The 14,995-nt window shown below is 38.6% G+C and overlaps 1 protein-coding gene across 2 annotated transcripts in view; it reads right to left on the bottom strand.

The window, feature by feature from the left end:
* Nucleotides 1–7,402: 7,402 nt before the first annotated feature.
* Nucleotides 7,403–14,995, bottom strand: part of GRIK2 (glutamate receptor, ionotropic, kainate 2) — a 918,110-nt gene continuing 910,517 nt past the window's right edge. The window contains exons 16-17 of one of the 2 annotated variants that reach the window (XM_015418619.1): nt 14,793–14,970; nt 7,671–7,745 (exon numbers count right to left, since the gene is read on the bottom strand). In XM_015418619.1, the coding sequence (XP_015274105.1) occupies nt 7,732–7,745; nt 14,793–14,970 (192 nt within the window). In that variant the 3' untranslated portion in view covers nt 7,671–7,731. Of the gene's footprint in view, nt 7,746–14,792; nt 14,971–14,995 lie in introns of both variants that reach the window. The other variant, XM_015418620.1, reaches the window with a different exon arrangement.

Raw genomic sequence — 14,995 nt, 5'->3', positions numbered from 1 at the left:
ATACTTGGCAGGAGAACCCTGAGACCTAACTGTGAAGGATGAAGGACTATGTTGGCTAAAGGGAAAGGGGTATTTTGTATGCCAGGAGGTAACTGTGCATTTAGTTGGGGTTGTTTGGACCTCTTTAGCTTGATTGTGTCACCCTCTCAGAGGCAAAATTCATAGGCACAATAATCAAATATAGGAGAAATAATACTGAGTGAGGTCTTTTTAAATAAAAAAAGTTCTAATTTCTGCTTAAGGTGATAGCCATATGAGCCGTAATAGATAGACAGACATACAGACAGATAGATAGATAGCCCTCTTCAGCCACTGTAGTTTTGTGGGAGTAGCTGAAGTGGGTGGCAGTTTCTATTCTCTGTTACTGGTTGGTTTTGGAGTAAAGAACTAGTTATGCCTAAGGCCTGCTGAGCCTCATCCTTAGCACTGCCAAACATAGGATGGACTTTCAGGAACAGCATGAGACGCATTGTCAGAAAAGTTTATAAGTAGAACTACTTTTTTACAAGAGTGAAGAAGAGTTAGGATCCAATATTATTTGTCAGTGTTGATATGGACCCTCTCATGTGCGAGGCCTGATAAAACTTCACTTTTTTGTTCCTTTTTTAAAGAAGGCCTAATTGGAACATATGCAAGGATATTAAGCAAGGTTTTCTATATTTGAAGGCTAAGACTCCAATCCTTTGTACTTTTATTTGGAAGTAAATCACAATGAAATAACAATAAATACTCATCTATCTAGCAATTTTAGAATATTGATATGGATTTTCTTGTAATCTTTGCACCAACCAGGTAAGGTAGGTCAATATTATCTCCATATTATAAATGGAAGGGCTGAGGCTAAGGGTGTGACTTTCCCATGGCTACCTAGTAAGATCACTGCAGAGGTAAAATTTCAGTCCTAGTTTCCTCATTCATAACTCAGACTGTTATCTGCACTGCTTCATCAGCTCTTTCCTTCTAAGCAGACTTCTGTAGGACGTGACAGTGAATATTATTTGGCAAAATAGTGTTCCTCCAGGATGGAAATAAAATGTTTATGATGTTTGTCTTGAGTTATATTTAACTTGAATCCAAACACACTACAGTGGTCAAGTAGTTTAGGGAATAAGAAAGAGAAAATGCAAAGCTATGTATAGACATTAAAGTAAACAATTACTCATGAATTGTGTCCAAATAGTGTAATATATGACAATAACAATGCAATATGAATCAATGTAAGGTACAAAGTACTATATAACAATACAGTCCAAAACAAAGGTCTAAAACAATAGATTGACGAAATTTCCGGATAAAGTATTCGTTTTGTGAGTCGTCTTCTGAATAAGACTGATATATAACTTTGAACTGCAAGAATCATTTGTAGAGTGAGGCTGTATACAGTTAACAATCTTCAGAAAAAACAATTCTTATGAAAGTCTGCAGAGAATATCAAAGTACAAAGGTCAAGCCATCATGTTCACCATATTTCAAAGACAAGTAAGAATGTTGATTTGTTAACTGTCTCACTCTACAAATGTTAAAAATGATTCTTGCAGTTTGAAGTTATACATTGGTCATATTCAGAAGAAGACTCATGAAATGAATATCCGGAAATTTCATCAATCTATTGTTTTGGACCTTTGTTTTAGACTTTCTTGCTTTATAGTACTTTGTACCTTACATTGATTCATATTTCATTGTTATTGTCATATATTACACTATTAGGACACAATTAATTACCTAATTGTTTACTTTAGCATCTATACACAGCTTTGCGTTTTCTCTTTCTTATTGTTTATCTGTGCTTCTCTGGGTTGTTGTTTTTTTACAAGTAGTTTAGGGATCATAAAACAAGAATAAGAATTGATCTGTGGATTTAGCAGATTATCCTGGTGCTAAACAGGATGACTTCTCCTAGACCTTTTAAAAATCTCAAACAACTTGTTTGTCCCTGGGCACAGTAGGAAGACCAAATATTTATAAATGCATGACTTACTGTGTCATTTACAATCTCTTGCTCTGGTAGCCAGGTAACTATTCCCACAATTCCCCCTTTTCAACAACAAGACAAATTCTTAACAGTGTGTTTCAGATGGGCTTCATTCAGTTGTAAGAGATAAGCAGAACCTTTGTCCCTGACCATACCCTAATATATTCTTGGTTATAAGTTGCTGAAGCCTGCCATGATTTTGCCGTGGAGCAAACACTTCATCAGAATTAATTATTAGGAAGATTAAATGAATAGGACACCTTATGTTACTATCATCCAAGAACTATAGACACAGGTATAAGAGCTTGGGTAAATGTTAAAGTATACAGAGGAAAAATGCTGGTTTGTAGTCTCTAAATTTTTAACGTTATATTTTTATTGTATATATATGATCTTGGTATTTTTAGAATTATTTTGTAGGTCTGTCTGTAGATACCTGAAATAAAACTTTAAATAGACAGAAACATGTATACCAATGCTTCCTTATTCAGAAAAAGAGAGCACAACTTTCAAAAACTAAGCCTGAAACTGCAACAGAGAGGGAGATGGCAACAAAGAAAAACATTCCATTAATGAGTTGTTGTATTCTTTACCCCTTGACACTCCAAAACAACACTCCATTACTGTTTTATAGGTTTCAAAACCAACCCTTGCTTCTTTTGCACTGTGATTCATTTTTACATTACTTTGAGAATGTATCCTACTTTTTATGAAATAATTTCAGAATTAGCCTCCAATGTCTTTTCTTTCGTGATGATAGCTCTATTAACGTGTATTATGATTACTCATGATCATCACCCTGGCAACATAAGGAGGGAGCGATTATGTCTTCATCTGGCTTGTTAAAATACTAGTTTGATTATAATGCCTTTTTATAAGTTTATAGCTTTGCAAATTTGGGCATTATTGGTCTATGTAACAATCATTCTTTCAACACTTTGGATCATTGGACAGAAATTAAAATTTCTTGAGATAAATGGATTAGGGAATTTGACTAAATATGATTCTTTCTCTCTGAAGTCACATAAAAATTGAATTACACGTGGAGAGATACAGCAATATAAAGTGACAAGAGGGAAAACTAAGAGTGCCAACCTGTACAATTTCACTTCTCAAGTATGTAAAAAATGCAGTTTGGGACACAGCTGTGATGCTTCATGTAGCTCATTGTACCCATAAAAGTTATAATGTCATGGAGATTGTCATAGATTACATATCAGCAATTCTGAACTGGAAATAAGGTTTTATATATCCCACCAAGAGGGAATACTATAGAAGATACTACAAGGGATAGACTGTGGCTGAGTGTTAGAGACTACATTTCACATGCAGAAGGTCCAAGGTTGAACTTCCACCTCCAATGAAAAGTTCTTAGGTAGCAGGTGTTATGAAAGACAACATTCCTGTAAATCTGCTGCTTAGGAGGGCACACACTTTGCATGCTAATCTCAGGTTTAAGACTGAGTTAAAAGATCTCAGGAGTAGGGACTGGGAGAGATCTGAGACCTTGGAAGGCAACTGCCAGTCAGAGTAGGCAATTGATGAACCAATTGTTTGACTCAGTACAATAAGGCAATTTCTTATGTTCCTATGTTCATGGGATCTTGTTGTCATTTTTCATATTTCACTAGCACCCCCCATAGCCTTGCTTTAGCCTTCTTATCATGCTTGAAATGTGCAATCAAATCATCATAGATGATAGTATTCTTTGGCATTGCTATATCATAGGCTGAGTTCAGACTGGCAGTTTGAAGCAGGAGGGAGTCGTTGCAAAAAAGAGCCGGAACAAACTGTTCCGGGTTTTCCCGGTCACACTGTGTGGACTGGTGCAGGAGCATACCGGGAAGAGGCGCGAGGGAGCGTTCACACTGCTGGCCTGGAGGCGCGGTTGTAAGTGGCATTTTCCTCATGGCAGATGCCTATGAGCATAGGCGCATAGGCACAGCAGCAAATACGGCACGATCTGGCTGCTGTGGGCCATATGCACATCCGGCCACATCATTACCCCCCCCTTCAAGGCAATCAGATGCACCTTCCTGGTGCCAAAGTGAGGCTAGGAGGTCAGTCAGCATAAACAGCCAGTGCACATTATTAACGCGGGCTGTTCCCGGCTTAGTGTTAGTGTTCACACTTCCAGGAAGTGGAATGAAGCAGGATAAATGGGCTTTCCAGGGTTTGCTACCACTTTCACCTGGTATCTTTTAAACCCGGGAGGCAAGCGCTACAAGATGGGTTGAGTACGGGTGGGGAACGCCGGACAGATGTGCCTGTGTGAATGGCCCCTTTAATCCTCTTGTGAAACGTTCCTCACACGTGCCTATATCGGGGCAAACTGCCAGTCTGAACTCGGCCATATTGTATCATATCATATTGTACCATAAACAGGTTTGTTAGGAAGTATCACTGCACCAATGCATAGGGGTGTCAACATTTTTAAACCTCCCATTCCTGCACTTTAAATAGCACATTAATCTGCAAACTTTAACATTGGTAATGCTCCTGTCCATGTTGTGAAGAACACTATTTGAGAAAAAAGTCAGTTTCTAATTGTTGGTAATACGATCTACAAACCATTACAGATGAATTACAGTTGAAACGTCTGTGCATGTGTGCTTAATAATTACTGTTGAACACAAGCATGGATTCCTGTTACACTGAATCACTTACTTGTACTGATGTTCAGAGCTTTGATGAACCACTTTTCTTTATAGCTGCTGAAGGCAGTACAACAGCATCATGCAAACAGTAGCATGGCACACATTGGATAGGGAACAGCATGATGAAAATTTTCCTACATGCCTCTGTAAAATCTTACCACTGAGATGGCTAGACCATTAGGACCTAATTCAGAACAGTAACACTCAAATCCTATTGAAAGCTGTAGACTAGTCAGTGATCACTAATCTAAATGCCACTTATTTCAATGGTATTTCAGCACAACTAACTTTCTTTGGACTGGGGGCCATGATAGAATAGATACATAACCAATGACATTTTGTAACATGGGTAGAAGAATGATAGAATTGTATTTGTACCCAGCACTTGATTTCATACCTTATTTGTTTTGTTCTGGTCATCTGTACTAGATGAACTTCACACAGAGAATAGTTTGCTTGACTAAGATATGATGCAGTCAGGGGGCTGGTCAAGGTAAACTTTCAACAGAACAGGTGGCCCACAGATCCTCCTCACTTCTACTGAAGCAAATAAGGAAGCTTTTAGGAGCACTGCAGCCCTATATACACCGAAGTGCTCTTTATGGAACAGTAAGAATGGAAATGCAGAGACCATTCTCAGGCATTTCAAGGGTACTTTTTGGCTATGTGCCACACTTTGCACCATCAATGTGAAAGAGTTTTAACATGGATATAGCAGTCAATAATGCCCTGGATCGACAAATATTTCCATTATCCACAGATGACTCATTGTTTATACAAAATAGTGTTTGTATTCTGTTTATTTAAAAAAAAGATTTTTTTCTGGAATAAAAAGCTATATTTATAAACTGTGGGTGTAGGCATGTCCCTACATATCGCACCGTTATACATTTTATTTTCAGGATACAAATTTACAATAAGACTAAGTTAAAATTATTAGGATGGTATCACATCTCTTTGAGCACCAAAGGGCAGTTAAAACATCTGTTCCAAATATCACAAGGAGAGTTTCCCCCCTGCAAAAAAGGGCTACAGGTACAATAATCAGATACTTCTCCTGTATACACCCTATTGAAATTAATGGAAGTTGTGCACGGAAAAAATTGTGCAACAGGCATTCATTCCTAGAGGTCTTGTACAGAAGGAGCTCCTGGCAGATTGCACTCTGTGTCTCAAAAAGCTCATTAAAAGAACGGTGGCAAATTTGATTTGTAGTAACCTGAAAACACTTTTCATATGCTGTCTTCAAGTAGCAGCTTGAGCGTTCTTGCCATCATCAGGATGAGTAGTAAGGATTTGCAGAACATGACCCTAATACAAGAAGACTGCAGTTGCCAGTTCCGACTGGACTGCACACACATGGCTCAAATCACACAGCAACCCCATCCCACCCATCCCAGAAAACAACTAAAACTGACAATTTTTAAATGTGTGTGTGTGGTTTTTTTAATGTTGTGCATTGGATTCAAACAGCAAACTGTGTGCACTTCAATTGTTATCACAATGTGGTCAAGAGGTCAGTGTCTTTCATCATTTACACACAACTGTTTGTTACAGTATGTTATCAGGCTAGTGGTAACCAGGGGTGTGGTAGGGTAAGCAGTTTTGGTAGTGCACCTAGATTTTATATTAACTAACTTGAAAATATTTATCTTCTAAGATTCCCCCTTTTTCCTTGATAAAAATAGTTTTCACCAAACGTTGGTGGTGCACACGCACTACCAGTCACTCTTGGCACCACACCCCTGACCGGAACGCAGGTTCTTGAGTTTGTTGATTTAAAAAGTATTACAAAAAATTTCCATACAAAAACTATTTTCATAGAAATCTTGCGTTTCCAGAAATAAACCTGAACATTTTTTTCCTTGTTTGGGGGAGGGGGGGAAAACTCAAGAATTTGCTCATTTATACATGGTGACTGTATTGAGAAATGCAGTCCATTTTAAAGTTTACCACATTCCCTCCTTTTTTTGGTGACCCATCCCACTTCCACTAGTAGCAAGAATTCCTCAGGCGCTGTTCAGTTCAATTCAAAGCAGGAATGAGAGCTTCCCAAACCCTTTCAGGGCTAAAAACTGCAAGCCTCCGTTGTGTCAGATAAACCATTTGCTTCACAGTTAAGCAATGAAGTAGTTGTTTAGAGGTACGCATCACAAGGTACATCATTTTTTTACTGAAACTTTTTGCACTATCTAAAATATAACCCACTTTCTTTTGGCTCTGTCACATCAGAGTTCCACTGCAAGTGATTATGTAATTTTCTACTGTCTTAATTAGGGGTTTGTTTTTATTCAGGTCAGTAACAGAGGCAGACAAAAAGAAAGAATACGTCTTGGGTTCATTCTTCTATTTTATGGGGGTTCCATTTTCACTGTCTGGCATCTCCCATTGAGTAAGCTCATATCATATGGTGGACACAGCATGTAGACTTTGGCCAGCAAACACAAGGTCTTCTGTGCTTGGGAATATAGAACTCAGTCTCTTTCCCTCACACACTAGAGCTTTGAGCTATTATTTTTCAGACTTCTCCCGTCTTCTCCTGTATTTTGTTGTTGTACATAGCTGTTAGAACCCCTAGAGACAGCTGAATTTCAGAAGAGGAACCTGCCATTTCTCACTGAGTCTGCATTTGCAACCATAAAACTCACATAGAACTTTCATTCATTAAGGAATGGTGGAACCCATGACAAATTGTGGAATGTGCCCACCCCCACCCCTCCCTCCCTTTATAAACTTGGTTGATCCATGATGCTTGTGATTCGAGTCTGGCCTTTGCAACTGCTTAGATCACAGAGTCTCTAGTTCATAGACACAGCGGCATGAGGTAACTCATTTTATTTTGTACAGGTTGCATATTTCCACAGGAAACACTCTCGCAAATGTTCTTTTGGGAAAATAAAAAGAAAAAAAAAGACAACAGTTTGTGCTTGGGGTTGTTTGGCCTCCCAGCTCTATGCCATGGTTTCTTTACCTGGCAACCTTCTGTCATTAAACGTGTGCATGTTGATAACCTCTTCTGTTTTCACAATAACAGGAGCTTGTGGCTTGTGTTTTAACCGACGCTGACATTTCAGAGACATCCTCAGCTCCTCTACCATGGCACTACAGAAGGACCTCTATGGGGGAAGTTTTACAAATAAACAAACAAGAGATGAAGAAAAGAAGAAATTATTATTATTGTTGTTATTATATTTCCTGTATCCCATATATTCATTCATATTTCCATATTATATTTTAAATGTGCACATGTCCGGGATACGTCATCTGTGTTTTATTATACTTTATTGATTTCCTGTACTCAGCTTTGGGAACTGCCTCCCTCTAGAAAAGTAATTAATTTTTTTTAAAAAAAAAACAAAAAACTTAACCTTGTAAGATAAGGCGTGAGGTTACCCACATGTATCCATACATGGATGAGGTCTCCCAGGTCCATGAACAACACTCTCTCCCATCTATTTTTTTTTCTCTTTCCCATCTATAACCACACCCCTAGCTGTATCCTCCAGAAGCACGTTGTTTCTTCTGGAGCAGTCTTTCCAACCTTCAAAAGCATACTGTGTTTCAGCCAAGATCTCAGAACATACTTACCACTAAGTCAATGCGCATTTTTGGCTAACTGAAAGTATATTCTAGTTAGAGTCTAGCTGAAGTACTTTAAGGTTCTTTCACACATGAATGTGCAGATGATGGCTTAATAATATGATAACAGAATGAGTCCCAGCTGAATATGTAAACAACATTGAGGAGTTTTGTGTTTGAAGTTACCTGAATGTATTTATGGCATTGTCCCAGTTGCCTTTCCCCTTGATGATGGCTGTTCTTGAATGTAAATTATCACTTGGTGTTGCAATCAACAGGCAGTGAACATGTATGAACAAATTCAAAGTTTGCTTCATGGCAACTGAAATTGTTGCTTGATGCATTTGAAAGCAGTCAGAGTTTACAGTTCCAAAAAGAAGCATATTAGCTTCTAAATAATAATGTCTTTGTTGTAGTGTTCATTTCATATCAAGTGATATAAAGTTCTAATTATAAACACTGAAAAGCCAAACATCAATGCAATCATGCAGAAGTTGCATGTCACCCCTTTAAAAAAATCATTATAAAATGCAAGATAAACCTCCGGATTTAGAATACTAGGCTATTCATTTATAAAATCCCTAGAATTAAGCATCCAGATACACATTTATTAAACCATCAATACCTTGTGTTTGTCAGAAGCATTATTGGAAAATGGTTAGTTACAAAAGTATACTTTTTTTCGTTCTGCATGACAAATTGCTGATACAGTAGCTTCCAAAGACTAAGACAGCACAAGGTATTTCCATTACAGTCAAGTCCTCTCTAAAAGCCAATGAAGAAGCAATCCTGATTTTTCCATAGTGTACACTCACGAGGAAGGTGTAGCTAGTCACAGCTTCTGACAAGTATACGTACTCATAACTCACCTGTAGAATGTACTCTTAAAAATAATCTAAAATGCAATGTGTAAATCAGCACCCTTGGGTGGAGGTTTAAGGAAATGAGTCTCTATATTGACCTAACCCACTTTCTCTCACAGTTTACAGTCTAGGTGGCAGTCATGTGCCTAAGTGTTAAGAACACTCACTCTTTGCACACAGACTCACTGTGAATAAATATTATGAACTTGAGCACTGTCTGTTGCTTCCCCTTAGGGTAGACTGTAAAATTCAAACCTAGTGTATTCCTTGTACTTTTCTGTCTTCAATTAGCCCTAGGGGCTACTAAAACAACCAGATTAGAAACCATGGGGAGAAGTATAACAGAGGACAGATAATCTGTAACTCCTGTCAGCATTTCTCTTTGCCAGGCTCTGATGATGTGTGATTAGCAACAGGTTATCTGAACACTTTCACTGTGACCCCATTTTCTTTCAGCCTTGAGGCCCCTATCCTACTTGTACAAAGGCAGCTCTACAGTACTCATGCCACAGTTGTAACTTCCCTTGGCATTTGGTTAGTTCTGCTTAATTTCAATGCAGCCAGAGCTGGGAAAAATAGGACTTTGAAATAGTGCTACAAAGAATCCATTTGACATTTGCTTCTCAGTCGTGAGAAAAACTTAAGAAAAACTAAGAAATGCTTTTATTATCTCAATTGTTTCAAAACGAATCCAGGAAGATTCACAGTGATGACCAGTTAAGCTTTATAAGTAAGTCATTCTGTTTTTGGATCTTTCCCCTATAAATAAAGGTGGCCAATATGGTACAGTGGTTAGAATGTTGGACTAGGATTTGGAAGACCCAGGTTCAAATCCTCACTAACATGGAAGCTTACTGGGTGACCTAGGGCCAACTGCACACTCTCAGCCTTACCTGCCTCAGAGGGCTGCTATGAGGATAACATGGAGAAGGGGAGAATGTTCTAAGCCACTTTGGGTCACCACTGGGGAGAAAAGTGGGAAGTAAATGAAGTAAATAAATAACAATGGCCATGGATTCCACTATACCAAAAAAATCCACTATACATAGTTTTATTTAGGCAATAGAACGCTACAAGTGGGAACCTGCAAGAAACTTGCAGGAGCAGCTATCCCATTCCCCCTACTTTTGCTTCCCTGCTTCCCCCACATTCCCTGTCTCTCACCCTTTCTCTCTCCTGCCACTAGGTTTGCCAGCCCCCAGGTCCGGGTGGGGGTTCTCCTGCTTCTGGGGGCTTCAGTCTGCCCCTGGCTAGCTCAAACTTTATTAAAAGCCTTACTGAAATCAAGATAAACTATGTCTACAGCATTCCCCTGATCCAGCAAGATAGTAACTTTCTCAACAAAAAGAGAGAGAGAGACAGAGAGAGAGAGAGAGAGAGAGAGAGAGAGAGAGAGAGAGAGAGAGAGTGAGTGATAGAGAGAGAGAGAGAGAGAGAGAGAGAGAGAGAGAGAGAGAGAGAGAGAGAGAGAGAGATAAGGTTAGTCTGACATGACTTGTTCTTGAGAAACCCATGCTGGCTCTTAGTAAATAGACTGAAATGCAAGTTTACACTTTATAAATAAGATTTGTTTTAGTCTTTAATTTATTGGTATGTGATACTTTTAAAAAGAAAAATGCATATAATTATAGGATTTAAGTTGTCAGTAGTGCAATTAATCAAACCACACAGCTATAGAAAGTCTATGTTTAGTTGTGTAAAAATGTTTTTATCTAAGAAAAAAGTTGAATTCTGGCCATTTTCTCAAAGATACAAGGTTGTTTCACCTTCCACAAATTGATTTCCCTCCCTCCACAGAAATTATATGTCATTTTAAAACAGGATTTGGGTTTTTGGGGGGCAGGCAACATTTGCAAAGTCAGGCAAGTTAGACTTGAAGGCTGACAGGTATGTTGGAGATTTCAAAGTAAGCCACCAAATATTTATTGACAATTCTGATTGGACTTTCAAACTGCATTATTGTCAAAATATTTGTTTAACTCTGGCAAGTTGCATATCAGAAATCCATTTCTGTCTTCAGCATTTTGAATAATATTTTTCATTTAGTTTGGGTTAGGTAGGTTACTAGAATACCAACTATTATTTAACGTTGACTATGTGCTGCGTTGGCTCAAGTGGTTAAGATGCTGAACTGCAGGCTGTGGAAGGTCAGTAGTTCAGCAGTTCAAGACCCGGGTACCGCAAGACGGGGTGAGCTCCTGTCTCTAGTTCCAGCTCCTGCCAACCTAGCATTTCGAAAGCAAGAAATTGCAAGTAGATAAATAGGTACCACTTCGGTGGGAAGGTAACAGCGTTCCGTGCGCCTTGGTGTTTAGTCATGCCGACCACATGACCACGGAGACGTCTTCAGACAGCGCTGGAGATGAGCACCGCAACCCTAGAGTCAGATTCAACTGGCTTTCGAGCACGGGAACCTTTACCTTTACCTATGTGCTATAGAATAGCAAACTGTTTTTTTCAAGAAAGCAAATGTTCTCTGAAATGTAAGAGCGAACTAGATAACCTATAACTTCTAAATCCTTTGGCTATTAGCACAGTTTAGTTATATAATTTATATTTGTTCATTAAAATGATCTACAGCATTAGAAGTTTATTTATAACCAGCATTATTAAAGTGCTTACACTAAACTTTTAATTAGTATTGTCAATGGATGTCCTTGGTCTGTGACACATAGGTGGCTCTATGTTTGGTTTTTATTGAAACACTTTTTTTTTTAAAAAAAAGCATATCCTTTTACCTGCAGTTCTTTAACCTATCTCTACATGCAGGCAGTTCCACTCATAACAAAGATTTTCTTTATGAAACACCAATTTATAAATGCAAAGATTGGCATGATTATGGATTATATCTTAGGAAGGTAAATATCTGTGGGCTTATAACAAAAAGTACATTAGCAGCTACAAAACTGCTTGAGCAGTGAATGATATAGGATCATAAATTGGACAGAGATGTTCCCAGGGTTTTTTTTGTGTGTGAGGCATTTACTCTGCAACAATAGACTTATCTCCTGTCTTGTTAGCTTCTTAAACCCAAATGCCATGGTCTTCCATTTAGTCCAGTTGAGAGAGCAACCAATTAATATGCTTTCTGGATCTCTTTACAGTGTTTTCTGTGCCCAGTGAGCCTCTGCATGTGCTGACCTGTACACAGAAAACTGGCAAGCATGGCCTTATCTTAGTTACTAGGTAATACCAACATACATAATGGGAAATCAGCTGTCTAAAGCTGAAATGAATAGGGATACCACTGCAGAAGCTGCAACTCTTGGTGTACATCCAACCTCCAACATGTTCAAGGAGTCATTGATCAGAGGGAGCAGAATTTCTGTTTGTCTCCCCCTCGCTCCATCTTCAGTTTCCCTTCCTTTCTTTGTTCTCCCCCCCCCCCGATCATCCTGCCTGCCTTCTCATCTACCCATGCTTCTCAAACCTCACTGTCTGAAGCTTAGCACTCTTTCCAGTTCTGATGTCTCTCCTCTCACACCCTTGGCAGCTTCCCAATCTCTTTCCCAATCACGACCCCCGCCATTTTTGCTTTCACCCCTTCTCTTCACTTCTGCTTTCATTTCATTTAACCCCTTCCATTATCAGACACCATTGTTACAGCAACCCAAAATGGCTCATGCAGTGCTCTTTCTGGTAATGTCGACATAGATGTCATTGTTCGGGGGCGCGGGGGGGGGGTTATCCCCAAGTTTTTTTGAACAGCTCATTGTGCTTTTCTACAAACCTGGACTTTCCCCCAGGTTTTCAGAAATATCTACCATAGGCCTGTGTGCCACCATGTGGATTTTTAAAATTAACATAGGAAGCCCTTTTTGACTGTTAGATATATGACAGTCTTAAAATAAGGCTTTTGCATACCCACAAGGACTAGCCATCAGGTTTAACAATGTCTCTACTGAGTTTTTACACTGCCGCATAGTTTCTGCATAAGAGAATTCTTATTACTGTTCATCATCTTTAAATATACATAACCCTATGCATTTTATGATATTATAAAGCACAGTTAACTTGCAGTGGGAAATAATATGCTTTGCAATCCAAATGGAACTTTCCTTTAATTAAAAAAAGCAACACTGACATACACAAAACAAGAAATGAACAGAACACCCATCCAAGCCTAGCATGGGGGAGGGGAGCATGGGTGGAGACACCAGCAAGACACTAAATCTTTCTTTTATTTTGACTTGGTCTGCTTCTGGTTTTCTTAGAGAAATATATTCCAATTGTTTTGTCTTCCTAACATTTGCCTCCTCTTTCGTTTGATGGTGTTCGCCATCAAATTGACTGTCAAAATCCAATATGATTCTACAGGATTTACTCAGAAGTTCATTACCTCCAGCCTTGCATGTCAGATATTATTTGAAGCCTTGTTAAAAATTTCTTAAAGCAGTAATGGCAGTAATCCTGCAGCTTATATCTGATGTTATGGGTCAGTGTTCTAACGTCTACCAGGACATGTCAATCAAAATGCTTTTCATCTTTTCTTGAAGTTGCCTGAGAATGGAGCCACAGTCTTGCTCCTTGCTTCCTTTCTAATCAGCACATATGACTTCCATAGGGATTGTTTAATAGTGAGAAATAGTTAGGAGCTGTCAGTCCAGAGACTTTTAAACTCAAAGGCAGAAATGCAGTACCTAGAGAATATTTACACAGAAGACATACTGTTTGCAATGTGAAAATGAAGAACAGAATGTGATAAATAAATTTAGGAAGATGGTATGGCAAAGATCTTGCATTACTTGAGACTTCGGAGGTTTAATAATCACCATATCTATATAAAATGCATTCATGTTTTAGAATGACACTAGCTGATGAATACTTCCATAATGACAGCTGACTTTTAAAGGTCCTGTCAGCCTTTTAAAAATTGCCACTGAAAGTGACACATTGTGTTAAGATTTTGCCAATTATGGGCATTGGAAGCACTGAAAGAGCATAAGGAGTCTCCCTAAACTAGATGTGCTAAATTTCAAAACAATCAACATAATTTGTTATTCTTTTTCTGCTTCAAGAGCAATAATCTGAAAAGTGTTTTCAGACATGTAATAATTCTCTTTTATGCAACTAAGCATTTCAATTATACAGCAAGCTTCAGATAAGAAAAAGAAACTTATAACATTGTGAAGTGTGACTGCTCTGTAAAAAAGGAACCTAAATCTAGATCTTCCAGATCTATGTGCTATCAAGGGAAGATTAAAGCATTTTCTGTACAATACTACCAAGATATTCAAGTCTACAGATGGCTGCTGTCATGGAGAAGCTGCAAAGTTATCCATACCAGTAGTATGCTAAGGGAGATTTTATTCCTGACTAGTTCAAGTTGAATTTCTAATGTTTCTTGGATGTCTTTGGCTCATGATCTTCAAGAACATTAACCTATCCCTGGATAGCGTAGATTAGGGCCCTCCTTTGTACAGACTACTGAAATTTTTCTGCAGAAAAATGAGGTACCAGCTTCCCTTAAATGGAAGGTATTAGATCATTGTCTAGCAATCTATGTCAACTTTCTGGCCATCTGTAGTCATATTTTATTACCAGAACTGTATGTGATAAGAATGGAACTCTAGAGATATTGGAAGTCTTCCAGTATCAACAATAGTTTACACTGTGACTATATTGGTGCCATTAGTGGATTAAATCCTTACTAACTGATGCACACAGATTTGTCACTGAAGGGTAATTTCAGAGCAACCAAAGACCTTTGAGCTGACTCACCTGTGGGTCTAGGTTGGGGCTGGTGGGACTGCACTTGTGTGGTTCCATTCTTCCCTCTCAAAGAGATCTCAGAGGATGATATTGGGCAATTGCTCATCTGCCCCGTGGGCTCTCTTTCATGCGGGATTCCACAAGGTTTCATTCTGTCATCCCTCCTTTCAACATGTATGTGAGGCCACTGGGGGAAGATAATGAAACAGTTT

This window comes from Gekko japonicus, unplaced genomic scaffold, assembly GCF_001447785.1.
Source record: "Gekko japonicus isolate JY-2015 unplaced genomic scaffold, Gekko_japonicus_V1.1 scaffold464, whole genome shotgun sequence".
Taxonomy (NCBI): Eukaryota; Metazoa; Chordata; class Lepidosauria; order Squamata; family Gekkonidae; genus Gekko; species Gekko japonicus.
The sequence above is the reverse complement of the archived record's forward strand: the minus strand, read 5'-3'. Positions and strand labels throughout refer to the sequence as shown.